At 57.0% G+C, this 27,451-nt stretch overlaps 1 protein-coding gene across 2 annotated transcripts in view; it reads right to left on the bottom strand.

Moving 5' to 3' along the window:
- BSN (bassoon presynaptic cytomatrix protein) overlaps window positions 1-27,451 on the bottom strand; it is a 94,858-nt gene that overhangs the window by 11,223 nt on the left and 56,184 nt on the right. The window contains exons 3-5 of one of the 2 annotated variants that reach the window (XM_060633600.3): window positions 15,929-16,813; window positions 8,273-8,719; window positions 1,226-7,873 (exon numbers count right to left, since the gene is read on the bottom strand). In XM_060633600.3, the coding sequence (XP_060489583.1) occupies window positions 1,226-7,873; window positions 8,273-8,719; window positions 15,929-16,813 (7,980 nt within the window). The remainder of the gene's footprint in view (window positions 1-1,225; window positions 7,874-8,272; window positions 8,720-15,928; window positions 16,814-27,451) is intronic. The other variant, XM_060633603.3, reaches the window with a different exon arrangement.

Here is a 27,451-nt window from a genome sequence, read left to right as displayed (position 1 = left end):
TCCCAGAGCCTCAGAACAATGGGTGGGCCTTTAACAATACATTTTGCTTTTTCAACTCCTCATTCTATTGTTCATCTTTCGTTATTTTGGCTGCACACCTTGAGGGCTCATCACGGCATGGCACCACACTGCCGGCCCATGGAACTTCTGTGTCCACCCTGGCCTGGAGCCAGGACGGCCTGCCTCTCTGGCCTGCACTCCCTGCCAGCCTAGACTCCTAATCCCACCCCCACGCTCTCTGGACTGCACACCCCAGGGCTCTCCATTACCCAAGCTCATCACCTCCACCACCCCACCTTGAGGCCTCACCCTCTCCTCTCTGCATCACGCCCAGAAAACATACCTGGTTCCTACCCCTTTCCCCAGGGCCACTGTGCAGTCTTTCCCTTCAGCCTATCTACCCACATTCTGCCCAGGAAGCTTTCTAAAATACCCATCTTGCCTGTCTCACCTGCCCCAAACCTCCAGAAGCTCCAAGGGCCTACAAGAAAAGCCCGTGCTCTTTAGCCTGGCACTCAAAATCCTTGGCAGAAGGCCCCTGCAACTCCTATCTTCCCCTGCATGGCAGCCCACAGCAGGCCACCTCACCCAGTCCCAGGATATCATTGGCAACTAAAGCCACAGGCAAGGGCACATTGATGTTCCAGGGTTCCCTGCCTAGGGGAGCAGACAGGGAGCAGATTTACTGAGGGCCAGATAGTGACAGGGGACAAGATGAGACCGAGAGATGCTGCAGCCCATTGGGATGGACCTTGAATGCTAGGCCAAGGGGCTTGGACTTCCTGTGGGGCCATGGAAGCCAGGCCAGGGATGGGGAGTAGGGAGCAGCCCAGCCAGGTCTATGTTACTGATTTTCTAAGGACACATCCACAGTAGAGGTTTGGAATGGGAGAGGCCCAGACTGGGGGGGGACACGGTAGGGACTGGACCAGATATGGGCTGTGAAGAGGCAGTGCTGAGGAGAGGCTGAAGTTTCTAGCAGTGTCTGGATGGGTGGCTGTGGGGGCCAGTGTGTGAGTCTGTATTTGCCCAGATGTCCTTGCCAGGCTGCTGGCTTCACCAGGTGTGCATCAAGGAAGATCCAGTCCTCATCCTCAACTCCTTCCTCTGGGCCTCTGGAGCTGGAGGTGACTCCACCCCCACCCCAGGAGAAACCCCTCCCTGTGGGGCCCCCAGGCTAGACAGAGACCCCTGTCCCACCCTGGACCAGCCCCTGTGCCCATACCTGGCTACCCAGTCCCCCCTGGTGCTGGTAGAGGGAGAACCTCTCTTTGGTAGACTCCTCGGCGGTGGGGCTGAGGGGCTTAGGGTCAGACAAGGACCGCTGCAGGGTCTTCATGGGGCGAGGCAGCGTCTGCTGGCGGAGAGCGCTGTCAGCCGTGAAGTGCTTCTGGGGACTCACGTGAGCCTTGTTCAGCCTCTCACTGGAAGCAAAGGAGGTGTCCAGGAGCCGGTGTGGGGACAGGGGTGAGACCGGTGAGTAGAGGACCTGGGGGGACTTGGGAGGCTGGCGGCTCACGAGCTGTGACAGGGACTCCGGGGGCAGCTGGGCCTGGTATCCAATCTCCAGGGGATCTGGCTTCTTTTTTTCGAATCTGCTGAGGGGCCCTGGGGTGACGATCTGGATGCCAGGCAGGTAGGGGCTGATGGCAGTTGGCCCTACAAGCTGCGGCCCAACCACACCCTGGGCCTGCCCCTCGGGCTCCGTCTGGCAGGCCAGGCTCTCCCCGCGTCCAGTCTTCTCTGGCGCCGAGATGTACCTGACGATCTCCACCTTGGGGTCGGTAGCGGCTGTGATGTGGATGGCTGGAGAGACTCTGGGCAGCTGGTCAGGCTCCGTCTGCACAGAGCAGTCACTGATGGTCTGGATGCCCACGCTGCTCGTGGCCCTCGCAGCAGCGGTTGCAGGGGACGATGAGGCGGCAGCATCATGCTTGCTGTCGGAGCCGGAATCCGAGTGGCGGGAAAGCCGGGACCGGCGGCGGCGCACCGGCTGCTCCCACTCGGCACTGTCCTCGTCATCAGTCTGCACGCTGCAGTCCGCACTCCGCCGTACCCGGCGCCGCCGGCTCAGGAGGTAGCGGCCCTCCCCATCCTCCTCGTCTGTCTGCACGCTGCTGTCTGCAATCCTCCTGACCGCGCAGGGCTCGGGCCCCGACTCTGGCTCGCAGGCGTCCCGCAGGCGAGGCATAGAGTGCCGCTTCTTGAGGCCGCTGCGGCCTGCCTCCCACGGCTCCTCTGTCTGCAGTGACATGTCCGAGGCAGAGCTGGGGAGGCCCCGATGCAGCCCGGGCTCCCGAGGCTGCCCAGGCCCCTCCGGCCCTGCCACGGCGATGAAGGCTGTGTGGGTCAGGGGTGGCCAGTACTGGCCATTCTGAGCCAGCTCCGTGGCAGCTGGGGGAGGCCCTCGGCCAGGTGCCTCGCAGGCCACGGGGAAGGGGGTCTTCTGCCGCTGCTTCTGTTCCTCTAGCTGCTGCTGCAGCTGCTGCTGCAGCTGCTGGATCTGCTCCAGCTGCAGACGCTGCTGTGCCAGCTGCTCCCTCTGCAGGGCGAACTGGGCCTGCCGTTCCTCCTGTTGCTGCTGCAGCACATGATGCTTAATGGTCTGCAGCTCCTGCAGCTCCCGCTGCACCAGGAGCTGCTCTTCCTCACGGTGCCGCTGCAGCTCCACCCGCTCCCGCTCCAGCTCCTCCTGCAGCCGCAGTTGCCGCAGCTTCTCCAACTCCACCCGCTCCCTCTCCAGCTGCAGCAGCTGCTCCTGCTGTTTCCGCTGTCGCTCCTCCTGCGCAGCTTCCTCCTTCTCCAGCCCTGGCCGGCTGAGGGCCCCGCTGCCGCCCCCGGGAGCAGCATCTACCTGCGGCTTCTGGCTGGCCAGAGGGGCTGGGGCTGGGGGTGGGGCTGTTACAGCCTCTTTGGCGGCAGCAGGGGTGGCTGTGGAAAGAGGCTCTTCCCGAACTGCCCCTGTTGGCAGCTCTGGCCTTGGTGGGCCCCCAGCCCCTGGGGCCTTAGCAGCAGCAGGTTTCCCCAGGTACACAGGACCCTCAGCAGGTGGAATGCTGGAAGCAGCGGGGAATCTACTTGGTGCAGGATATCGGTACAGCCCTGTGGGCCCAAGAGGTATCCGGGGGGCAATCACGGGCATGCGTGTCAGGCTGGTGAGCGGCACAGCTGTGACCCCACCCGACACGTAAGGCCTGTACATGCCACGGCGCACCATGGGCCGCAGTACTGAGGCGGGCTGGGTGGTTATGGGCAGTGTTGCAGCAATTGGAGTGTTGATAGTCGAGTAGATCATGCCGTCAGCTGCACGCACAGTGGCTGTGGATGGCAGCAGCTGTCTGACTGCTGTTCCCTGGCCTACCGTAGGCCTGTACTGGGCCAGGTTCCCAGGACTTGGGTGGCCCTCTGGGAAGGTGGGGTTCCCAAGGAGGCCAGGTCTGAGGGGAGCCAGACCCTGGGGAGCGCTGAGCCCAGGCCCGGGCTGGGGCTGATACTGCATGAGGTCTGGGCCACCACCACCACTGCCATGCCGCCCTCCATACTGGTCCATGGAGTTGAGGGCAGCACACATGCGGCTGATCTCACGGGCAGTGGTGGCACTGTACTGGGCCAGACTGGCCTCCTGGAAGCCAGCTGCATCTCCCCGTGGGCCATACCTGTGGTCTGAGTAGATGTTTGACACTGAACTGTAGCGCCTCATGGGAAGTGGGTGAGTCAAAACGTCTGTGGGATGACGCAGGTCTGTGTACGAGCCATACTGCAAGCCCTGCCCAAGGTAGCGTCCATCCACAAAGCCCAGGCTGTAGGAATGCTTCAGCGAGCTGAGATCCACAGCTGAGTCTCGTCCAGGGCCCTGGAAGAGCTGCCCAATCCTGTGGGCATGGTAGTTGAGGCTAGCCTCTGCCAAATTGGTGTCAGACATGGAGGAGTATAGCCTGCCATGGAGGCCCTGTGGGTAGGGCCTCTGCTCCTCGTGGGGCCCAGGCCCCACTACCCCCTGTGCCCGGTAGGTGGGGGGTTCAGGAGGCTCAGGGTCCCGGGGACTGTAGAAGGGGCCGCTGCTCTGGCCAGGTAGGGCAACGTCTGACACACTCTTCTCAGGAGCACTGGGGGTGGGGTGGAAGGTGCCTGTGCAGCTACTGCCAAAGGGGAACTTGTAGACCATGTCACAGCATGCCATCTGGCTCTCAGGCCTCATCCCAGTGAGGTCCAGGGCACCTGCAGGTTCCTCTGGGAGCAGTGTGGTCACAGTGCCTGCTGTGCCCTCTCCCATCTGCACCACCACTGTGTGTGGCTTCCTGGCACCTGGAGCAGCATGTGACCGCAGCTCTGCAGGGGCAGCCCGGTGGGGTTCGGCACCAGGCTCTGCCACTGGGCCCGATTTGAGGCCAACACTCTGGGCACTGCCCATCTGAGTGATTAAAACGTCCCTTCTGGCCAGAGGTGCTACCTGATTGGGCAGGTTATACCTGGCAAACTTGGCCTCCCTAGGTCTTCCACGGGGCCCGCCTCGGTATGGGGCTGTCTGGACGGCCTGCTCTACCTGCTTGACCTGGGCCAGGCACACAGGGCTACCCGCACCCTGGCCAAAGTCAAGCCGGCTCTGGAAGGGGTCTCCATAGACCACAGGCTGCTTTTGCTGAGCCATGAGCACAGATGAGGCCATGGTGATGCTCACGGTGGTGGCGGTGCTGAGGAAGGCATGGGTCTGCTCCTGGGCATTGAGGTTGATGACCAAAGGCTGCACAGCAGTCGACTGCCGTCCTGGGATTGGATCCAGGGCAAGGCCGTACTTCCTCGCTTCCACGGCAAGAGAGGTCAGGTCCATGCCCTGGTCAGTAAGGATGATAGGAGTAGGCTTGACAGCTGTGCGAAGGTCTACCACGGCACTGCCTGGAGGCCTAGGGCCTGGCTCCACCCTAGACGTTCCAGGGACAGAGGAGATCCGGCACAGGGAGATGTTCTCAGCAGGGAGGGCGCCCCAGCCATAGACTGCCAAGGGCCCATCCGCGCCAGCACTGGGTGCCCGCGGGAAGCCAGGTGGCCCAGGTGGCTCTGGGGGCAGCTGGGACATACTCGGAGGTGTTGTCTGGCTATAGCTGTGGGTGGTGGGCTGGGTGTCAGTGGGCGAACACACTGGGGAGGTGGAGGCACTGGCATGTACCATCCTGGTCTGGCTGGAGGCATCTGATGCCAGAGTGATGACCATGAAAGGGGCCTCCTGAGAGGGCTGCTGCCACACCAGGCGAGGTGTGCTGGGCCGGTGTGGCGTTTGTGTGCCCTGAGCCACCATGGGTGTTGGGGTCAGGGCACCAGGGCTCCGAGGCATGTCCGAGGCAGGGGTCGGGCTTGGCGTCTGTGTAGAGAACTCGGCTGTGGCCCTTGGGCCCAGCTTGCCAGGGGAGAATGTGGGACTCTCTGAAGGAGAAGATGGAGAGAGAGGTGGGCTGGAGCCTGCGAAGTAGGAATACCCCCGGGAGGCCTTGTGGGGGCCGCTCTCGCCATCACTCACACTCAGGGGCTTGTCTCTGGCAGCCCGTCCACTGGCAGTAGCGCCACTGAGGGCCTGGGGTATCTCCTCAGTTTGGGACCCGTAGTTCGCAGTGGCTGGGGTCTGTCCATAGCTGTGGCCTACAGCAGACGGTGAAGGGCTGCGCTCAGAGCCTGCTGGGGAGGTTGGAGTCATATAACCTCGTGACAGGCTGGCTGGACAAGGAGCCACGGCTGTGGTGGCTGGGGTGCCAGGGCCCTGGGAAAAGGATATGCCTACCTCCTTGGAGGCAGAGCTGGGGGAGGCAGGAGAGCTGTGAAGCTTGAGGGGGTCCTGAGGCTCCTTTGCAAAATGCTGAGTAACACGGACATCAGGAATGACTCGGCCACCACTGCTATCTGAGGAGGTGGAGGTGGAGAAGGACACAGGGGCAGCCAGCTGGGTGGGACTGGTACCAGGGGTGAGTGGGCCGCCATTTTGCTTCATTGGGTCCATGTACGCACTGTCGGCATTCAGAAACTGCTTCTCCTTTTTCTTGTCCTCCGCAAAGGCCAAGTCCCGGGAGGAGGCCTGCCGCATGCGGGCAATGCTCTGTGATGTCTGAAGGATCTCCTCATACACGGCTGTCCCCAGGCTGGCCGGTGTGCCCTCAGGGGCAGGCTGTGCAGCCCTGCCATAGTCCTGGTCGGGGGTGTCCTGGTACTCAAAGGCACCCTGGCTCCGGGTACCAGTGGGCTGAGAGGGGCCACCTGCCACCTGGCCCTGTTGCCGCTGGAGCAGCTCGGCCTTGCGCATCATCTCCTCATAGGCCTCCTCTGCGCTCTTGAGCGGCCGGCTGGAGCTGGGAGTGGTGGAGCTGCCTGAGGGCGTCTCAGTTGGCGAGTAGAGGGACATGAAGGTGGGCAGGTTGTACTCACTGCCTGACTTGTAGAGCCGGGTGGGGCCGCCATCCAGGGCTTCAGCCTCTGAGTCAAGGGAAGGGGAGGGCGAGTACTCGGAGCAGGAGGAGCGATGGAGCTCCTCCATCTCAGCTGCCTGCCTCAGCTCCTCAGTCGGGGAGGCATCCTCGATGGGGGACAGGTTGCTCGGGGGGGTCTTGGAGCGTTCGCGCCGCCGCTGGGCCCGCAGTTCTTCCTTGTCTCGCCGTGTCTTGCGGGCCGTGCTGCGGATACGCTGCTGTTCCACCTCCCGCATCTTCTCCTGCTCCCGTAGCAGCTCCTCCTCCTCCCGCAGCTCCTCCTCCTCCGAGGAGTCCTCGATGGTGGGTAGCAGGGGCCCATGTGAGCGGTGCCGAGCCTTGCGCTGCTGCTTTGCTTCTTCTAGTCGCTGCCGGCGGCTGGGGCTGCTATCGCTGTCCTCCTCCAGGGAGGACAGGGAGGTGGGAGAGGTGCCCGAAGTGTAGCTGGGTGTGGAGGCAGGCAGTGTGGAGGAGTGCTCCCCACGGGAGCGGTCCTCTGGCGAGCCTGTCAGGCTCTCCATTTCCAGCTCCGGCTCCCGCTCCAGGCTGGGGTCGGGACCTTGGCCCAGGTCCAGCTCATGGCCATAGCTGCCCGTGCTATTAAGCTCAATGGTCTTGAAGCGGCGGAGCCCCCCCTGTAGGGCCCCAGTGCCATCGCTGGCCTCGGCTGGGCCTCCCTCAGAGAGCAGCTCCTCGTAGCCTGTGGTGGCGTTATGCGGCAGACGTCTCTTGGGCAGCACCGCTGGGTCTTGGCTGGGCTCAGGCCGGGGCCTGGGGCCACCCTTCTGGGTGCCATGTTTGGCCAGGCCATGCCCAGAGGAGGCAACGTCATCCTCTTCCAGGTTGTCTTCTTCGGCGCTCATCTCCAGTATCTGTCGTCGCATGAACTCCTCGTCGGTCAGTTCTGCTGCCCGGGCTGGGGGCTGGGGTGGGAGAGGGGACAGGCCACCCTCACTGCTGTCCTCCACGTAGTCGTGCCTCAACTGGCTGCCAAAGTCATCTGATGACTCGGCTGTGTCCTGCTGCTCCCTCTGGCGCCCCCACTCCAGAGAGTCTTCCTCCTCCTCCAAGATATCCTCCAGTTCCTCATCGGAGTCATAGGCCTCAGGCATGATGGACAAGGAGTGGGGCCTCCGTTTCTGCTCCTCACCACTGCTCCTGGGTGGCTTGCTCTGCTCGCCCCTGGGGGCTGGGCCCTGGGCCTCCAGCGAAGGCCGCAGGCTGCTCCCCACCTTGTGGAGCTCGGAGGGGCTGGGCGGGCGAGGCCCTGTCACCCCTGCGCTGTCCAGCTGCTCTACCTCCTGCTGTACAACGCCTGTGATCTCGCTCTGGGAGCTGGAGATGCCGTCGGACGAATAGCCTGTGTCACTGAGGCTCTGTGGGCTCCGAGACAGGTCCTGAGAATAAGGCTTGCCTGCCAGCTCCTGCAGCAGGGTGAGAAGCAGACACTGACTCCCCATGGCAGACAGCTCACTGGAGAAGCCCATCCCTCTCTGTCAATCCCAGGGCCCTGAGGAAGGGGTCCTCCACCTCCCAGGGGAGGGCCCACCACCTTCCATTCTCTGGCCTTAAAAACCCCAAGCAGCCCTAGATTCTCAAAGAGAAGCTTTATTAGATCTAATGGTAGCAAAATCCACCCAAGCATTCAACCAAGTGCCAGACATAGGACCAGCCTATAACTCATAGGCTCCAGGCCCACTAGGGTCTCATCCAGGCATCCCTTACCACCTCTGTGGCCCCAAGGGACCTGCTCCAGGAACCAAGCCCTTCTCTAGACCATCCCACCTGAGAGCTAAGGTCCCTGGGAAGCGAATGGGACTGACCTCTGCCTCCCCACCCTTGGGGGCTTCTGGAACAGCCTTGACGACAGGCGTGGCAGATTCAGTCCTCCGGGTCCCCGTCTTTGCTTTAGGAGTCCCAGGGGGCAGGATAGTCTCTGGAGGTGGTTTCGGCCCAGGCTCGGCTTTAGCTGGGATTCCTGTCTTCTTTTCCTGGGCACTGCTCAGGGTCCTGCTAGGTTCAGAAGCCTTGAGGGGCTTGGCCTGGGGGCTGGCCTTGGTGGGCAGGGGACTGGCCTTGGCAGGCAGGGGGCCCGATGGCTGGCCCAGCCCCTGTGGCCCTTTCTGCTTCAGAGGGGCTGCTCCAGCTGCACGGAGAGGGGCCCCCGAGGGGGGCTGCTGTGAGGTGGGCAGCGGCAGGGGCGTCGGCTCTCCCAGGCTGCCCTCTAGTAGCCGCTTAGTTTGGCAGTTCAGACAGAGCCACTCGGTTTTCTGTAAGGAAATGGGAGGGGAGGGGGTTGATGAAAATCACAAAGACACTGAAGTACTCAAAGAGTATTTCTATGACTATTTCTGTAACTGTAAGCAGGACAAAGTTTTCTAAAGCATGACCCCAAAGGCACAAGGAGAAAATGACTAATAGATTTGTTGCCCTCAAATGACAGACTTCCCCATCCTTCAGAGTTCAAATAATAAACCAAAAAGAAGGATCTCTTCTTTACCCTGTAGAGAGCTTTTTCACCTGGCAAGAAAAGGAGGAGACCTGCAGGGGAGGGGAGGCTACAGGTAGCACATGAGTCTGGAGAAGAGGGGGAATTGGTGTGGAGTCCATCAGTCCAGAGCCCATGCAAACCAGGAGTAGCCTCAGACAAGGAGCGCCTCCTAGGTGCCCAGCTCCTCCCTGGCCTCCTAGCCCTCAGGCCTCAGACACCATCCTCCCCATACTCTTCCCAAGTAAGGGCTGCGCTGGGAGGCCACAGGCTCCTGGGGCCAGGGGAGGCATCTGAAAGAAGCCCTGCTGGGAGGATGGGGCCAAGCAGTCCCCTCTGCTTATACCCCCCAGCCCAAGTCACCTTGTCCAAGGCCAGCAAAGACCCTCAGGTGGAAGCCTCCTCCTGCCCCCAGGGCTCTGGACTGTTCCGATGGGGACTGTGTGTGCCGGCACTTAGACCAAGGGTCCTGCTTCCTCCAGATCTGGGTGGGGAACAAACACTCAACCGTCAGTCCACTACTCTCAGGGTAATCCCCTCTGTCAGGTTCAGTGCTGGGGACTGGAGACACAGCCATGATTAAGACAGACACAGGGGCTGGCATGTAGCCTTCCTGGAGACCACAGCCCCAAACTGGTCATCCAAGTATGACGTGGATATCAGTGGCAAAGTTCCTAGAACACCAGAAACCAAGTCTACTTCCCCAGCTCCAGCTGTCTGCACAGGAATGAGGTCTGAACATCCCAGGCCCTGCATGGGTGATTCCTGCAGCAGGTCAGAGGCTGACAGGGGCGTGTCTCCCAGGAACTTCCTCCAGAGTCAGGGCTCTTCCTTGGCAAGACTGGAAGCCCCACCCTGGCCTACAGAGTGAGGCGGAAAAGAGGATAACCACACACTTATGTCTGCTCTCACCCTGGAGGAGGGGGAAGAGCCTTGGTACTCTGACCTTCCTGCTGCTAGTCCTCTCAGGTGCCCAGACACTCAGACTCCCACTAGCAGCTTGGCCACTAGGATGGGCCATTAGGAGAACCACAAAACCCAGAACCACAGGATCACAGAGCCAGAAGACAGGGCAAGGAGGTAGCCTGTGGCCCTCGCCAGCCTAAAGTGGGCTGGCAGCCTCAGCGCCCTTACTTCACACACTGCCCTGTGCCCATGTCAGACCCTAGCACATGTGGCAGATCCTTGGATCTGTACTCCCACTGTACCCCCAGAGTGCCTGCCCTCAGCCTGGTATCCTCAGGCCACCATGGCAGATGCCATATCAATGATTCTGCCCTGGTTTCCTGCCCGCAGGGCTACATACCACATCTCTGCCCTGGGCGCCAGCAGAGGCCAGACCAGGCAGGTGGCAGGCCCTTGGTGTGTGTTAAGGATAGGCCCGATCCACAGGCTTGTTACTCAGAGCCTTGAGATTGCTGAGACTGGAGCTCTGACTCTGCCCTGAGGCCCAATCCTACACACAGCCCCTAAGCAGAGGGGCCCAGCTATGGAGGGTGACCCTTCAGAGGTCCTACATCTACTCACCCTGTTCCCTGGCCCTAGCACCACGACTAACTCCCTTTGACCTTATCTGGTCCTCTATGCATTCCTGACACAAACCCCTATGAAGCAATGGGTGCTGGCTACTTGTTGGGTCTTGGGCTCACTTGGCTTAGTCACTCCTAGAGGTGCCTGGGGAGAATGCTAGGCAGGCTGAGCTCAAGCCCTGAGATGGGGCACGGAAGAGCACAGATGCTCAGCCTGAGCCCAGAGCCTACAATGCCTCTAACATCACCTAGAGACACAGTGGAAATCCCCCCACCTCAAAGAGGACTGTGACATGACAAAAAGACCCTGGAGACATAAGAGGGGTGTAGGCAGAGGCCAAGAGAGTTCTGGAAATGAGAAAAGCCCTCCAGGATCAGCATGATAGGGTTAGGATCTGGGCCCAGACCGGGGGCTGGCCTATGGCAACACTGTTCTGGCTCCACTTTGGGGCCCTGCACACAGCCATTCCAGCTTAGGCCTCTCGAGGTCAGATCACCTGCCCTGGCTCACCTTAGGGGCTTGGCAAACCTCTGACCCCTGCCTCTGGCCTGCAGACCCCACCCCAGAAGCAACAGTCCCAGTGAAGCAAGGGCACCTTGGAAAGATGCTCTGGATGGAGGAGGCAGACCTAATGCCAAGTGTTCAAAGCCAGCCTGTGTGGCAGCCTGCTTACCTGAGCCCAGAGGCCCAGCCCTCAGCAGAGCATGTCACCTGTGGTCACATGCTCCACAGGGTTTTGTTCCTTCCCACGCTTATTCATAGAGACAGCCAGGCTGCAGAACGGGCTGCCCAGTTGGGCCTCTTGCTCCTGGCTCTGCTATAACAGGCGGCCAGGGAGGGAGGGAAGGCAGGCAGGGGGAGGCATGTGAGGTAAGGGCTAAAAATAAACACTGGACCTGGCTGCTGGAGGCCCTTTGCCAGCTCTCTGGGAGCGGGGAGAAGGGTGCGGGGCACTGGGGCCTGTTCGGGTGGAGTCTGAGGAGACTTGGCACAGACCTAAGTTTCTGGAGAATGGGGATGGGGTAGGAGGCTGGCCATGAGGAGGTTCTATGCCTGAGGGCTGGAGCACAGGTCCTGATTTCTTTATTCACTCAGTTCTTTTTTTTTTTTTAATTTTTTAAAAAATTTCTTCTTAAGAGAGGGAGACAGAGCACGAGCAGGAGAGGGGCAGAGAAAGAGAGGGAGTCACAGAATCTGAAGCAATCTCCAGGCTCTGAGCTGTCAGCACAGAGTCTGATGCAGGGTTCAAACCCACCAACCATGAGATCATGATCTAAGCTGGCTTAACTGACTAAGCCACCCAGGCGCCCTTTTATTCACTCAGTTCTCATCTCTGCCCCATGACAGCATGCCCTCCCTCACCCCGCCCCCTGCTCATTCATTCCATTTTTCCCCTTGTTCTTTCATTCACTCATTCATGTTTATTCCCTCATTCATTCATTTACCTGTACACCCTTTCTTGTACTCTCCCAACCCCGCCCCCAGCCAGCCCCAGGGAGCTGCTACTTTCTCTTCCCCTTTGCCTGACCCCTTGGCAAGTGGGCAGGGGATGGTCTGGGACTTAGGAATGGACAGTGGGACACTTGATGACCACTTCTGCCTTGCCTCCCTCTGTCCAGTTCCTTTCTGGGGGCAGCTAGGAATGCCCCAGGGTAAGCACCACCTAATGGTGGGAGATGGGGTCAAGGTGAAGAAGGGGAAGTGAGTTGGTGGAGTACTCCACGGGTGGATGAGCCCTGCTGCCTTCCAGGATCACTGGCTACTGTGCCTCAAGGGCCAAGGTTGCCCAGTGAGGCTGCAATGCATGTTGGGCATCCTTCTTGCACTGCCTGCCATTGTCTGAATGACCCTGCAGAACACAATCTCTGTGTATGTGGAGCTGGCCTGTGTCAGTCTGATCACGTGACACCAGCCTGACCAACAGCCCATGGCCAGCTGCTGGGCCCAACATACCCCCAGCCTCACTGTAAGACCAGGGGCAGTAGATGAGAAATTCAGAGAAAGGATGCCTGGACATAAAGGGCCCAATGGGCATGGCCAGACCCTGGACTATAGGCATGGCTGTCACTGGTGCTGCCGTTCTCCTGATGCTATGACCCTGCCCCATCCTGTCTCTGGACATCCTTAAGCTTCTCCTTTTTGGGCCTCTGCCTCCAATAAGAGGAATCCTCTCTGATATCCCCAACATATTTCTTTCTGGCTGGGCTGTGCTCTCCTCACACTCCAGTACCAAATGTGTCCATTCCCCATGGGGCATCCTTCATGAGACCAGGGTCTTAACACTGGCCACAGGATTGATTCATACTCAGATAGTTGGGGGCCAGAGGAGACTCTTTCTTCCCTGCATAGAGACTCCCTGTTAGGACATGCTAGTTCCAATCTGGCTGTGTGTTGGACCTTGCATAAGTATCTGAAGTATGGCATCTCAACTAGTTCTCCCAGAAACCTAAGAGGGAGTGCTATCACCCCCATTCCACACGGAGGAGACAGGGCTTCCTGAGACCACTATTGCCAGAGGCAGCTGCTGGCCTCTCACTTGGTGCCCCCGATGCAATCCCTTCCCCAAATAAGCCCAGCCCAGCCCCGCATATCACAGGTGCCGGGCCCTTTCCCCAGGGAGGCCCAACTTCTCAAGGATATGGCTGGTATTTTGGCAATTCTAATAAGATCAGAAACTGGTGGTGTTACTGTAACATTTCCAATTCCACTAATTTCTTCACAAACTCTATTTTGAACTGAAAGCCAATTAAAAATGAAGCCAGAGGGTACTATTATCCTTCAAAAGATAAATAGGTAAAAAAATTTGGAATCAACAACTCTTAATTATGAAATGACTCACTAAATAGCACTACGGTTATTTTTTCAGAGGGAATTTCAAAGCAAAAAGGGATCTAGTTTTACTGCTTCCTTCATTGTATGCTCTGGACTCCCTGTCTAGGAAGAAGGTAAAAGGTTTTATAGCTCCAAGATGTTGAGGAAAATCCCCAACCTAACAGCCCAGACAGTTGACTCTCATCTTAGGTGGAGTCACAGCAGGTCTAATAGGCCTGTGGGGAGGTGGCAGTGGGACTGCCCTGGTCCATCCCTCCCTCAAGCCCCTGGCCTACATGCAGACAGGGTCCCTCTGGCTCACATTGTACACAGAGACACACAGTCATCCTGAGCCTGGCGGGCTGGCCTCAGTTAGCAAGGTGTGGGAGAGACAGTAGGTCTCTCACACAAAGTAGGTCATAGGGAAGCACACAATTGCTCCAAATGTCAAGTAGCCATTTGCTGAGGTGAGATCAAAGACGGTCCATGGCCTGGTTACAGTGAAGAAAAGCAACGGTGGTACCAGGAACCACAGGAGGGGGGCATCATGGCTGTCTACTCACACATTCCCCAGGACCCCTCTGGGGACAGCTGCATTAATAAGTAGGGCCATAAGGAGAAAGGAGTTGGAGAAGCTGGGCTACCCTCTGACTGCTATTAGGAGCAAGAGGCCCCGGGGTGGGGAGGAGCTAAACACCCAGAAGTTTGCTGTCAGGCCCATTGGAACCCATCAGATCCTGTGGTGACAAGGGTGGTTCTGGCCAAGGAAGTGGCAGTGGGGCAGGACATGGAGACAGCAGGACATGGAGGAGGTAGGGCATGGGGGCAATGTTGGCTATCAAGAAGTTGGCCAAGGAAGTGGCAGTGGGGCAGGACATGGAGACAGCAGGACATGGAGGGGGTAGGGCAGGGGGCAATGTTGGCTATCAAGAAGCAGAAGCTCTGGAACCCAGGAAGGTGACAACCAAATGGCTAAGGAGAGGCTTGGATCAGAATCCAGATGCTCATCCAAGAGTCAGCATGTGACTGACACATGTTAGGGCAGAATCAGCACTTCCTCTGGCCTGGCCCAGGGGCTGCTGGAAGGAGTTGTCAGGAACATTTACACTCTTGAACTGAGACAGTTTTCCCCTTCTCTCTGTGCATGTCTTGCTGAGTGAGGAAATGTGGGCCAGGAGGTCTCTCAGGGACAAGGGTCCCCCAGGCTGCACCAGCTCAGTAGTCCAACAGGGCTCACAGTCCCTCAGGATCAGGGTGCCCCACTCAACTGACAGCCAGTGTGTGCCTGGTAGTCTCAGGACTGGAGCTCCTCTGGCTCTCTGGTGGCCCCTTGGTGTCCCCTCCCCACCTTAGTCAGCCAGGCCAACTGTCCTCCAGTGAGCCCTTGGATCTAAGGAGATAGGTGGCAGTATGGGGCCTCGAGGGCCACATGGGCATCATGTGAGGAGGTCACTTTTCTTGCTTAGAGCTGCCTCTTTCTGCATGTTGGAAAATATGGCCTGTGACAGCCAAAGCAGTCTTCTTTACCACAGTGGGCTGCTCCAGTGGAGGCCTGACTCAAAGCAAATCAGAACAAGGTGCCAGAGACTCCCTGCCCCACCACTGACCGTGCATGGCTCTGCCTAGAATCCCCAAGGACTCAGGTGGCTGCCTGTGTCCAGGAGGAAGGGCTTTGGCTTGATCATCTCCTGATGTGACATAGCTGGGGGTGTATCTGTCTGTCAAGATGAGCCAATCATTCATCTTGACCCTAAGGGCATTTGAGGGAATAGGACACACCAGCTATGCCCAAGGCAGCCAAGGTAGGGTTCACATGGATGGCCCTGTGGGCAGGGCAGAGTGAGTAAGGGGAGGAGCAGAAGCAGCCTCCAGGCCCAGGCTCATCCAACTCTGCCCAGGTACCTCTGTATCTTCTGAGCCTGCCAGGTGGGCTCCAAGCTTTGAGAGAACACTGGGCCTCCTATTCTTTTCTATCCAGCTCTGCACAGCGCCCAGAACCCTTCCCTGGAGCAAGGATGCAGAGAGATAGGCCCTAACCCCAGAACTCTCTCAAACTTCCCTAGGGGTAAAAAGAACATCCCTGAGCATCCCCACATGCAGCCCCAGGAAGAACCAGGCCCAGCCAAAGGAAAATATGTGGCCCAAAGACTAGCTCTGACAAGTAGATGTCAATACCCATGACCTCAGAAGAGGGGATGGAGGGAGGATACCACCTGGCTGGAGCCTGGGGCAATGGGGCACAGCCCTGTGCCTAACAGCCCTTCAACCCCCTGTGTGGGTCATAGACGGAGGGCAGGGTGGGACCTCAGGTTCCTCCCACCTGAGCAGGGGAGGTTGGCATCTTCCATCGAGGCCATGCCCAGGATAGCTGGGAATGAGGAGGCCAGTTCAGGGTGCTCTGAGCCTAGCTACCTCTAGGACTGGCCTCAGGGCACCGGTTAGCCAGTCAGAGGCAGCGGGCACCATTACCCCATCCGCTGTGCCAGTTAGTTTTCTGAGGAGAACAACAAGCCTGGGGCAGGGATAGAAAAGGGAGTACAGCCCCTCTGTACCTGTGTAGGGGCCCCACAAGTGCTGAAGACCTGGCTCTTTCTGGCTCCCATGCCTCCCAGGCCCCCCATTACTCCAGGTCTTGGTCCAGCTCTCTTACCTCTACCAGGTGGGGCGTTGGGTTGAAGCCACACAGGTTGCACACCTGGAGCTTGCAGGTGGTGCAGGTGTTATAGTTGGCTGGGCCCTTGCTGCCCACGTTGAGCTCAGCTTGGCACAGTGGGCAAGAGGCCCTTTCCTTCGGCGCGGTCTTTGGCTTGGCAGTAGCCTTGGTCGCTGCCTGGTGTTCCACTCTGCCATGTTTTGGACTGGTTGTTCCCCCAGTTCTTGCCAGGGCTCCAGGCCCCGATCCAGGACCTGGTCTGGCTCCAGGCTCAGTTTTGGCTCCAGGTGCTGGCCCAGGCCCAGGTCCTGAGCCTGGGGGTCTTGGGCCAGCCTCCTTGCTGGCATCACTGAAGACAATCTTAGGTGGCCCTTTGCTGGGAGCCACTTGGCCCTGGGGCTCAGCCTCGGGCTGCACAGACATGAGGGTACTCGCCTGGGTCAGCAGTGATGCTCCAAGGCCAAAGAGCTTCCCAGTGAGGCCCTCCTGGGTCTGCTCAGCAGCACCAGGCCCAGAGGGCACTGTGGTGGCACTTTTGGCCAGGGCCTCTCCTGCAGGTGGCCTGGGATCCGCTGTGGAAGGCTTGATGGGGAGAGGAGGCTGAGGAGACGCCCTCCCCACCTCTGGAGGGGCAGCTGCTTGGGCAGACCCCGGCACTGAGGTGGCCCTGGCTGTCTCAGCCTGGCGGAGGCCTGGCTGTGGTGCCCCTGGGCCCTGCGATCTCTCTTGCTCCGGCTTCCCCAGGGGCTGTTTGGCTGGGGACTGGGCAGGAGACAGGGCCGGGGAGTGCAGTTGCTGCTGGCTCTTGGAGCGAGGCGCAGTGGTCATGTCCATCCCCAGAGCCCTCTGCATCTGGCAGTTCAGACAGAGCCACTCCTTCACCTGAGGAGGAAGTATCATGGTCATCGGGGTGGTCGGGACTGACAGTGCCCATAGCTCAGGTCGCTGCAGGCCCCCCAGTAGCCAGGGCCAGCTCCAAGCATAGGCAGGAGCAGCAAGCACCACTCAGGTGTTTCTGGGCTGCCAGGAGGCAAAGCCGAAGGGGCTGATGGCACCTGCCCTGACCTCTGGGAGCTGCCAGCTGCCTGGAGCAGAACAGGGGGAGTCACACACACTCCCCACCCCCAAACCACCAATCTGTTGCCTGCCAGACCCTCCTGCTCAAGAGTCTTCCCCACCACCCACTGGCTGTACCTCTGATCTGTGTACATTATTCCATTTCCATGCCCTGCCTCACCAATGACCCCAAAAGCCTCCAATTGGTCACTCTCTTTCCCCTGCTGCCTGTTTTGGGCCATTTCCACACAGCAGCCAGAGTGATCTTTTAAACCAGGAAGAAAAGGATGGCCTTAGTACAGTGCCTGGTATGCAATAGATATTCAATTAAAAACTTGCAGAATGAATAAATAAGTGAAAAGTAACAGGAGGGAGAGGGAGGCATAGAAAAGAAAAGAAACCAGGGCACCTGGGTGGCTCAGTCGGTTAAATGTCCAACTTCAGCTCAGGCCATGATCTCATAGCTCATGAGTTTGAGCCCCACGTCAGGCTCTGCACTGACAGCTCAGAGCCTGGAACCTACTTCGGATTCTGTGTCTCCCTCTCTCTCTGCCCCTCCCCGGCTCATGCTTGGTCTCTCTCTCTCTCTCTCTCTCTCTCTCTCTCTCTCTCTCTCTTTCAGAAATAAACGTTTTGGTGTTTTTTTTTTTTTTTTTAATTTCCTCCCTGTCCTGGAGGAGCTGAGAATCTAGCTGAGGACACAAGATATACATGAACAATCTTGAGAGCAAAATAATGCAATGTAAGTGATGATGTAAGTAGAATGAAAAAGTTTTTTTCCTTAAGCAAGACACATTTTTTAAGAAAATGGGATAATCTGTGCCTCCAAAACAAAAAATCGTGTGCTGCTATTTATGTGATGGACACGTAGTTTCTCTCTGCATCAACCCCTTCCCTGAATAAAGTGAGTGCATGACTCAGGTTGGGCCAATCACTGGTTTCAGCAAGGGGCGCAGGGACAGGTATGTGACCTTGCAAACAGGGCTGATCAGAGCCCTTGGTAAATGAACAATAGAAGAAAGAGGGGCTTTTTTCCTTTGGGATTACTCATAGAGAAAAGTAGCCTTAGAGTGGCCAGCAGCCCTCTCTCCCCACATGCAGCGAGATGCTAAGGATAACATCAATAGACAGTCAGAAGCAGACCAAGGTAAGGAGACAGGAGCAGATCTGATGAGTTCATTTAATTCCCTGGATTCAGCTATACCTTAAGTCTGCCCTTGGACTTCCAGGTGCATGAGCCAATAATATTTTTCTCTCAAAAAATCTACATACAAACCAGAGCCTATCAATTACAGGCTCAAATCCCTTAGTGGATTCCCATCATGTGTGCCATGGGAACTCACCAGGGCCCATAAGATCCCACAATCTACTCCAGCGCATTCCTCTCTCTGGCCTCCTTCCTTGCCATCCCCCCTTAGTGGTCTTACCCCAGAGATTCTGGGCCTCCTGTTCTGCCAAGTAGTCCCCTAAGCTCACTTCTGTAACTAGGGCCTCGGCCCTCACAATTTTCTCTGCCCCTAGACCAGCTAGCTATATAGGCCTCAGATCTCCCCATCAGGGCCCTCTCTGGCCACACAATCTAACATACGCCTCCCCCACCAGGCACTCTGTATCGAATCACCCACTTCATCTTCTTCACAGTGCTTATTCTTTCCCGAAGTATCTACCAATTTGTTTCCTTGGGTGTCTCCTTTCTCCCCACCTAGCTTGTGAGTTCTGGTTGAGGTGTTCTCAGGACTGTGCACAGTGTGTAGTACAGAACAGGGCTCATTCCAGAGAGACTTCTTGTGGGATTAATCCCAACAACCTATTAACAGGGGGCAGGGGCACAGTTCCCACAAAGCAAAAGCCATGAGACTGGAGATTTGGTGCCCCAGTGAAGAGGCTCCTCCTCTACAACCAGAGCTGAGGCTGCAGGCCAAGGCTGCTCCATCTATGCTTGTAGCCAGAGCCTTTGAAAGCACCATGGTGGCCCAGTCACCAGGGAAAGGTCCAATCCAGTTCCTGAGGCAAAAAGCCCTTTCTGTCCACCCTTAGGAGTACCTCCAGTCCTGCTCTCTTCCTTGAGGCCACAGGGCTGTGCAGCTGCTGCTTTAGCTGACTTGCCAGCTGGAGAGCTTGGGTTTGGCTGTCTTGCCTAGCAGGCCAAAAGCAGCATCCAAGGAGTGGGGAACACCGCACTTTGGTGAGCACCCCCTTGTGCCCAGGACCACACAGGGCATGTTCACAGTTCACATTGTCATTTAGTTTTCACAGTAGAGAAAATCAAGGTCTGATATAACTTAACCACATACTCTTGTGGTTACCCAGCCAGGAAGTGGTGCTGTGGGTGAGACCAGCCCTGCCAGCCCAGCCCGGTTCCTGAGCTATGGCCTGGAGTCTGGTGCCTTCTGCATTCCTGCCTCTTCCAAAGGCCACTCAACCTCATGCAGGTCAAGTCATGGGTTTAGAAGTCCCCTCTGCAAAACACTGGCAGAGCCCTCAAAGGCCAAGCCCAGTTTCAGAAACCCTAAGAACAGTGATGCCACAGCACTGGGGTGTGAAGCCATCCCCCCGAGATGGGAAGTGTCAACTCACCCTACGTGTTTTTGAAGACGCAAGGCAGCTTTGTCTACTTTTGGACAGAGAGACCCTCAGAGGAAACAATTTGGGTCTCTGGGACTCAGTCCAAAGACACTTTAGAAAGTTACTCTTGGGTGGGGAGGGCTCACTTCCCATCAAAATGGGAGCTCCAAGGGGCAGGCTATTTCTGCTCACCCTCAGATGGACCCCCGGAGGGGATTAGCCTTCTGAGGGGAGCCCCAGGCCCTGGCCCAGGGCAGCTGTCACAGACCCACTTCCTGGGGTGGGTGCCCAGTGCACACCCCAGGCTCCATTTCCACTGTGCGCTTGCACAGGTATAGCATGCCCTGAGGTGGGACTTGTGACAAGAGGAGTCTGGAATGTAAAACTTCTTATCCTGGGACTTCAGAGTGACCCTCCTTCAGGTTCTGGACAGGGTTGAATAAGGGCATGTGCTAAAACTCCTGCACTCACCACCAGAACCTTCCCTTACCCAGCCTCCGTCACCCAGGCTGTCACAGGCATTCACCTAAAATAGAACCTCTCCAAGAAACAGCTAAAACGCCCCTCAGTGACTCATCGCCCAGATGGGCACAGCTATTTCTATCCAGCCTCTTCTAGATGGCAAGGAGCCTTGACCACGCCCTCTCCCAGCCCCACCCAGACTCAGGCCCAGGCAGAAAGGCCTCCCAGGGAGGACACTGGGAGGGGAGCACTCTGAGCCCAGCAAGACTTCCCTCTGCCTCCCCCACTGATCATCAGGAGCTTGATCGGAGGGGTTCAGCCTTAGCCTCTTCCTCCCTCCTCCAAGGTCCTCATCCCTGTGTTAGGGGGATGGATGCTGTCTACTGGACAGGGAGATAGATGGCCATGCACCTCAGCTCACTTGCCCACCTAGGCTGGGCATACATGGCCAGGCCTGTGGCAGACTCGTCAGCCCTGGGACCAGAGCAGTGAGAGCCTTCCTCATCTAACTGTATTCGGTGTCTGTGGCTTCTTGGCAGCCTCCAATCCAGCTGCCCACCAGAATCACAATGAATGGCCTTCTACTAGTGTGACGGGAAACCTGTCCTAGAGTCATGCTGTCCAGTACCTCCATGAGCCTGACCTGGCACATGGCCAGGAGATGAGCAGGCTATCCGCCACAGAACTCACGTCCCAAGAACCAGAGGTGAGCTAAGGGGACTGCCCAGGGCTGCATTGATGTGGATGGCTCTGTCAGACACTAGCTTTTGTCAGGCTGACCCTTCTTGCCAGCAAGGAAACCCATCCTGTCATCTCAGAGGCGGGACACCTGTGCATCCCAGCCCAGTGGGGCCCGAGCAGCAGTAGGAATGGGGAGGCTCAGTGTGGTGTGCAGGCCAAGAGCTGCTTTGGAAGTGGGGGAAGCAGAAGCTACAGGAAAGTGGCTTCCCTCAGGGAGCTGCTTCCTGCCCTGCCAGGAGCCTGCTGGGGATTCAGAAAAGCAGGGCCTTATGGGTTCTGGCTCCGAAGGGACTTTCATCCCAAGAAGAGCCTTTCTCAGCTGCTCCCTTACTTGAACTTACTTGCCCCGAGCTTCTGCTTTCTGTTCTTCCACAGGCCCTCTGCCTTCACGTGTCTTCCTGACCAGCTGAATCTATGGTCTGTCACGCAGTCACTCTGCTAAATGTCTGTGCTCTCTTAATCTATGTCTGCTTCAGAACTGGATCCAGCCAGATACCTTTTTTCCCCCGGGCCTACACCCAAACAGATAAATGGGCACCAGGTGGATGGGCTCCACTGTAAATTAACTTGCGTCTAACTTCTCCTGGACCCCCATATCTGCCCGGTTAACTAATTCACTCCATCTCCCCAGGAGGCTTTTGTCCACAATGGCTTGTTCAATTTCTCGTGTCCCTCTCCCTGCCTGTCCCCCTCCCTTGCTTTCTGGCTCAAACCGCTGCCCTGCTTCCAATGTCGTCAAGAGGAGCCACACAATAGGCTTCCTCCTCCACACTGAGGATCTAGACCTGCCTCTTTGGGGGCTCCGCTCTTTCAACCACACTCCACCCCCCACCTTCCTGTGCAGCCCTTGCCTCTCAGAACTCCAGTGCCATTGTCTCTTGCTTTTCGGAGCCCTCCTCTGTCTGCGCACCTTTCCTGTGCACACCACTGTCTTGTGTTCTCTCCTTTCCTGCTCGGTCAGGCCTCTCAAGACTTGGCCACATAGACGGCCCTCAAAAAACGCTGTGCTGAGTAAAAGAGCAAAAAAGAGCACATTCTGTGCAATTCCATTCATACGGGGCTCTAGAATAGGCAAAACTTGTTTATGGTGGATAAAAACGAGAACAACTGTTGTGTCTGGAGGAAGGGTGGGGATGGACAGGAATGGGGCCTGAAGGGACTTTCTAGGGTGATGAGGACGTCTACCTTGATAGAGGGGTTTGGCTGACACAGCTGCATGCTTTTGTCAAAGCTCACTGAATGGTACACTTGGGCTCTAAACATTACAATACATGTACATTTTACCTAACCCCATCCCCCCATACTAAACTCAAGTTAATGATATGCTTACTGAAGTGTTTAGTGGGAAGTATACTGATGTCAATATGCCTGTGAATTTCAAAGTTCTCTGGCCCTGACTTGTCTGCTGCATGCCAGGGTCTTAGATTTGTCAGCCTACTGAACCCCACTTAGATGCTCACAGGCACCTCCAACCTGACGTGGCCCAAATGGAAAAATTCTCCATCTCTATCCCCTAACCCCCATGTGCAACACATTTCCAAAATCTGTCTGTCTAGCTTCTGAAATCCACCAGGAGTCTTTCAAGGTTCTTCACTCCCACCACCCCAGCCCCAGCCTGCTCTGGGGATCCAGCCCCACCGGTGGCATGGGCTCTTCTCCACCCAGCAGTCAGAGGAGTGGGGTGTTGTTGTTGAGAGTTTTGTGATAAAATAAATATAACATAAAACTGGCCATTTAACCATTTTAAGTGTACAATTCAACGGCATTAATTACATTTATAATGTACAACCATCGCCGTTATCTATTTCTAAAGAGGTGTTTTTAAATGCACATCTGACCTTCCCACTGCCACTTTTCAAAATCTTTGGAAGCCCATCTAGAGACCCCAGCAGGATCTGCCTGCCCTTTGGGCCTGCTCACGGCACTCCAGCCACCCCAGCCCTGGCTTGTTCCCACGCACTTCCCCTCAGGCCTCCCTGGGCCCCACCTGTCCCTAGGCCAACTCCAGTCTAATGTCTCCTCCTTGTAGAAGCCCCCAAGAGTCTTGGTGCAGCAGCATATCAAACACCCCAGCCTCCCTCCTGGTCCTCCGCACACCTTACCCCCAGGTATGACTGTGTGTTTGCTTGGGTGGTTACTGGCGGAAGGGCAGCCTCTCCCTCTGGCTTGCGGGCTCCACAGGGCTGAGCAACATACTTCAGCTCTGCCTGATTCTCCAGTGTCAAGGACAGTTCCTGGCTTAACATAAGGGCTCAAAAGTATTTGCAGGGGAAGGAAAGGATGGGAAGAAGGGAAAGGGCCACCATCTGACAATGGGTACAGGCAGACCTGCCCAAGGTGACCAGCCAGCATCTGGTTACTTCACTGAGCTCTCCTGCCTCTTCCTGCCTCTGGCTTTCTCTGTCACCTCCCTTTCCTGTCTCTCCCCCCTGTTCCTTCCCCTGTTCCCACTTTATTTATTTCTCTTTTTTTTCTCAATTTTTACTCAATTCTCTTCTCATTCTGTTTCTTTTGCCCACACATATAGGAGCAGGTGTTTTGAGAATAAAATCTCAGGTTTCTGCTCTGAATTAATTTCACATTCATTCTTAGATAACTGTACAGCCCCCTTTGTAGCTAAAAGTTGGAGTGCCATGCCTGACAGCTCCAGCTATGAAACAGCTCCCACTCCCACACAGCTGTCTCTTCTGCATGTACCCAGTGGCTCTGGCCTCTGCCCCGCAGTGGTCCCAGCAAGGAGGCCAAGAGTCCTGCCTCCTGGGAGCACGGACTGGCAGCAGGGCTGGCTGTCCAGGACTGACTGAAGCTTGGCAGGTATTTCCCTATTGACTTGAAGACTGTTTGGCTTCTGGAAGGCAAGCTGCTCAAGGACTGGATGTACTGTGGGAGAAAGGTTTCCCAAAGGGCCTGCCCCCTGGAGACCAACTTCCATTTGGCTTAGCGGTGGAGAAGGGAAGCCTGGGCATGTGTGCAGACACCACCTCCTCCTAGGCCCAGGGAGGAGGGAGACAACTTTGCCTTTCCTCAGCCCACTGCTGATCTATGTCCTCCTAACACCTGCTCCTCATTCCCTACCGGCCCAGGAGGCAGCGTGGCCATGGAGGAGCAGAGGGAAGGGGGCAAGGCTGGTGGCTGCAGCGGAGGGATCCGGTGCAGCACTCACAGCACCTCCCCCAGGCCATCTGGTGCTCCGGCCCTTGCCGGAAAGGAGTGGGATACAGGCAGTAGAGGAAAGGCTTATGGCCATTGCTTCATCTCCCTCCCTTCTCCACACCGCCCACCATGGGTAAGTGCCTAAGCCCTTACTTAGCCCATGGGTAAGTGCTGATGGAGCAGGTTAGGGGGGAGGCCAGTGCACAGTGGATTAAACACCGTTGGGTTGGTCTCGGCAAAGTCTAGACCTTAGGACAGGCAAAGAAAGACCGTGATCATTCTTCTGTAGTTTTTCAGAGGGGCTTCTGAGCAATTCCGACTAGGGCAAGGGAGATGGGAGGCAGATGAGCTCAGATGAGCTGTCTGAACCTGGAAGGCTAGAGATGGGGTAGCAGCTCTATGGCTCCCCACTGGGGCAGAGGGTGGGCCTCCCAGGGGCAGGCTGCGGCTGCACTGTAGCTGGTGCTCTGGGACGCTTCTGCCAATCAGATCTGGAAGCACAGGCATGCAGCCAGCCCTGCGTCTGCACCAGCACGTGCTCTTGTGACGCTCTTCCCCAGGTGAGGCCAGATGCACATCTGGAGGAAGTCCAGGCCAGGACGTGCTGCTGGGCTGCCCCTGGCCATCACTCGTATTCTCTAGCAGCCCACTCCCACCCCCACTGCCCACCCAAACCTCACCTCCCAGATTCCACCCAGGAGGCTCACAACCATGCCTTGTCTCCCATCCCCCCTATCAGAATAGAGCCTGATTTGTGCAACAAGGGCCTCCCTCCTGCAGGAGAAAGGGGTGGCAGGCCTGAACATTAAGTCATTGAAGAGTAGAGAGGTGGGCTAATAGGCCTGAGCTGGCATGAGGCATCAGCAAAGCCACCGAGGCTGGTCCCTGGCCCTCTGCCTCTCCTTTAGAGAAATCAGACATTTGGGAAGTTAAGGTACTTTTCTCAGGACCCACATCCAGGGAGAGAAGAGAACAATCTTCCTGTCTTTTCCCTATCACTGGTACTGAATGGGCTTACATCCTAATGCCTCTGGCCTCCTGATCAGTGCTCCTCCTCACAGGGACGGTCTCTCGTGGGTGGTGAGAGATGTTCAGACCCCACAAGGAAACCCCCAGTCTTTTGCCACAATTTCAAACAGGGTAAATTATTCACCTGCCCTGAGCTCCAGGACCACAAAACTCCGGAAAGAAATGGCCGCACCACAAAGAGTGGCTGAGATGGCCTTGTTTGTTCTGAACTCTCCTCAGGAAGAGGAGGAAGAGTGGACTGTGGACAGGGAAAATGGTGCTGAGAGTCCCTGAGGGAAAACTGGAGACCTAGCCACTGATTCTGGATCCCCAGGTCTATTGCTCCAAAATGACCCTGAATAAGCCAAGACTTCCCAAGACTTCGTCTCCTTGTCTATAAACAGAGAGTGCCCTGAGCTCCTTCCCTGACTTCCATGCAGCCTCAATGTGCTCCAGGCCTCCAAAGCCCAGCAAAGTACATGGGCAGGCATCCTTCTCTCAAAGAAATCACAGCCTTGAGAGCTAACCAACCGGGGCCCAGGCAGAATAGTAAGCACCCACCCGGAAGCCTGGGGACTGACAGAAGACCAGGCCCACCAACCAGAACAGTAGTGGCTCCAGATCTGAGCCATTATTCTGGCCAAATGGGGTTGACCGTTCTACCTGTTTGTGATTCTCATCTCCAGAACTGGCCTGCTGCTTCTGCAAGACTCAGCTAAAGTAACAAGATTCTAACTGATGCCATGAGATGGAAAGACAAATTCACGGAGTTCCAGTGGCCATCTTTTTCCTCCTTTCTGCTCACCTGCCCTCACTCACCGAGCAGCGTGAACACTGTGCTGTTGTTCAGCACAACAACTGTCACACTCCTAATCTGCACTGCAACTTGAGGTACGAGTCAGTGATTTTCTACCTCTGCCACACATGAAAATGGTCCATTTTCCATAGTCACATTTCTTTCCAAAGATCCAAGGGAAGCTTCATTAGCAGTCTTAGAAAGGCCATGGAACCCTCCATGTCACTTGCGTGGCCCTTGTCCCTCTCTAGAACTGCTATATCCCTCCTTCTGCCAGCAGGAAGCTGAGGAGCATGTTGACATGCCCTGATGAGGCTTCGGTGAGCTTCAAGCCAGAATGTGGGACCCAGGCCTCCTCAGCCCCGCCACCGCCACCGCAGCATCATCACTGCACTAAGCAGTTTCAGACACACAGCCCCACCCTGCAGACAAGGTCCCCAGTATGCCCCCCAGTGGCCAGTGTCTGCAGTGCATCTGGTGCTGGAACCAGCACCACCTCTTCTTGCACCGTAGCAGGGCCCCTGCTGAGAAGAGAGTCCTGGACCTGGGTGTCCTGGGAAAGGTCGCTTTGCCTGACCGCCCTGCCACCTAGACACACCCTACTTCAGAACCAGCCCCTGGCCCTGCCCAGCATCTCAGGCCAGGCAGGAGCCCAGCCCACAGACACCAGGGTAATCCCAGAAACGGCCTTCTTGGCTGGCAAAACATCAAGTTAGGAGGTGTGTCAGGACAGGTATGGTCTGACCAGGGCGGATCAGCAGGTGCGTGAACAAAACCTGCAAACTGTTTTTCTCTTTCTGTGCAAAAGGACCAGGAAGGTGAATCTACTTTCAGCAGAGTGACAATGGACAACCGCTCTGACTCGAGAATTACGTTCTGCCAGCCTCTCAGGAAAATGTGCTGAGGGCTCTTTCTCCTTGACTGGAACACCACCGAAAGCCAGCTCTGGAGAAGAAAAGGTTCTGCTTGGAGACCCTGTCAGAAAAGGGCATCCACCAGGTTCCGAGAACCTGGAGAATGGACTAGGTCAGCATTTCCCAAACTGATGCCATGGAACAGCGGCCCCTAATGTTCTGAGAAAGCAAGTCTGGGAAAGGCTGCTGGCTACAGCTCTGTCTTGGAGCTCCATGGTGCCGTTCAGGGTGCTGAAGGCCTGAGAAGCCTCCCAGCAAAGAACCAATGCATTTGTCTGGCTCAGATTTGCTTGAAGCACCTGGCTGAGAGGACTGCTCTTCACCAAACACTGTGAATCTGCAGTTAAGTCTGAGGCCCCTTCCTTCCTGGCCCTGAGCCTCGGCTTCTTCCCGGCACAACGAGGCAGATGGACCGAGTGTGGCCAAGGTCCTCCCACTCTGCTGTTTTTCCTGGCACATTAAAGGCTGGCTCCCTTCCCACGTTACCCAAGGTCCTGGGCTTGGGGGAGCCTGTTGTGTGGCAAGGGCTGGGTGCCCACCAGGACCAGTGCCCCATATGTGGCTCTCCCTTGACCTCTGCCCTTCAGGTCCTATAGCTCAAGTGAGCATCTCACGGAGGCTAAAACCCAGAGGGGCAACACCACACAGGGGCCACCGCAGCATCTCACCCCTGCCTGTCAAACCTTACTCCTGGGGGGCCAGGGCTTCTGGCTTCTGGTTTGTGCTGGCACAAACACACAGGTGAGTTTCTTTGGTGTGGATCACACTGTTCTAAGTACTGAAGAGCAAACACTTACCTAACTGATCAGCTCAGGGATGGGCCTG

Source organism: Panthera onca, chromosome A2 (assembly GCF_046562875.1).
Source record: "Panthera onca isolate mPanOnc1 chromosome A2, mPanOnc1 haplotype 2, whole genome shotgun sequence".
NCBI classification, from domain to species: Eukaryota; Metazoa; Chordata; class Mammalia; order Carnivora; family Felidae; genus Panthera; species Panthera onca.
This window is presented reverse-complemented; position numbering and strand designations above follow the sequence as displayed.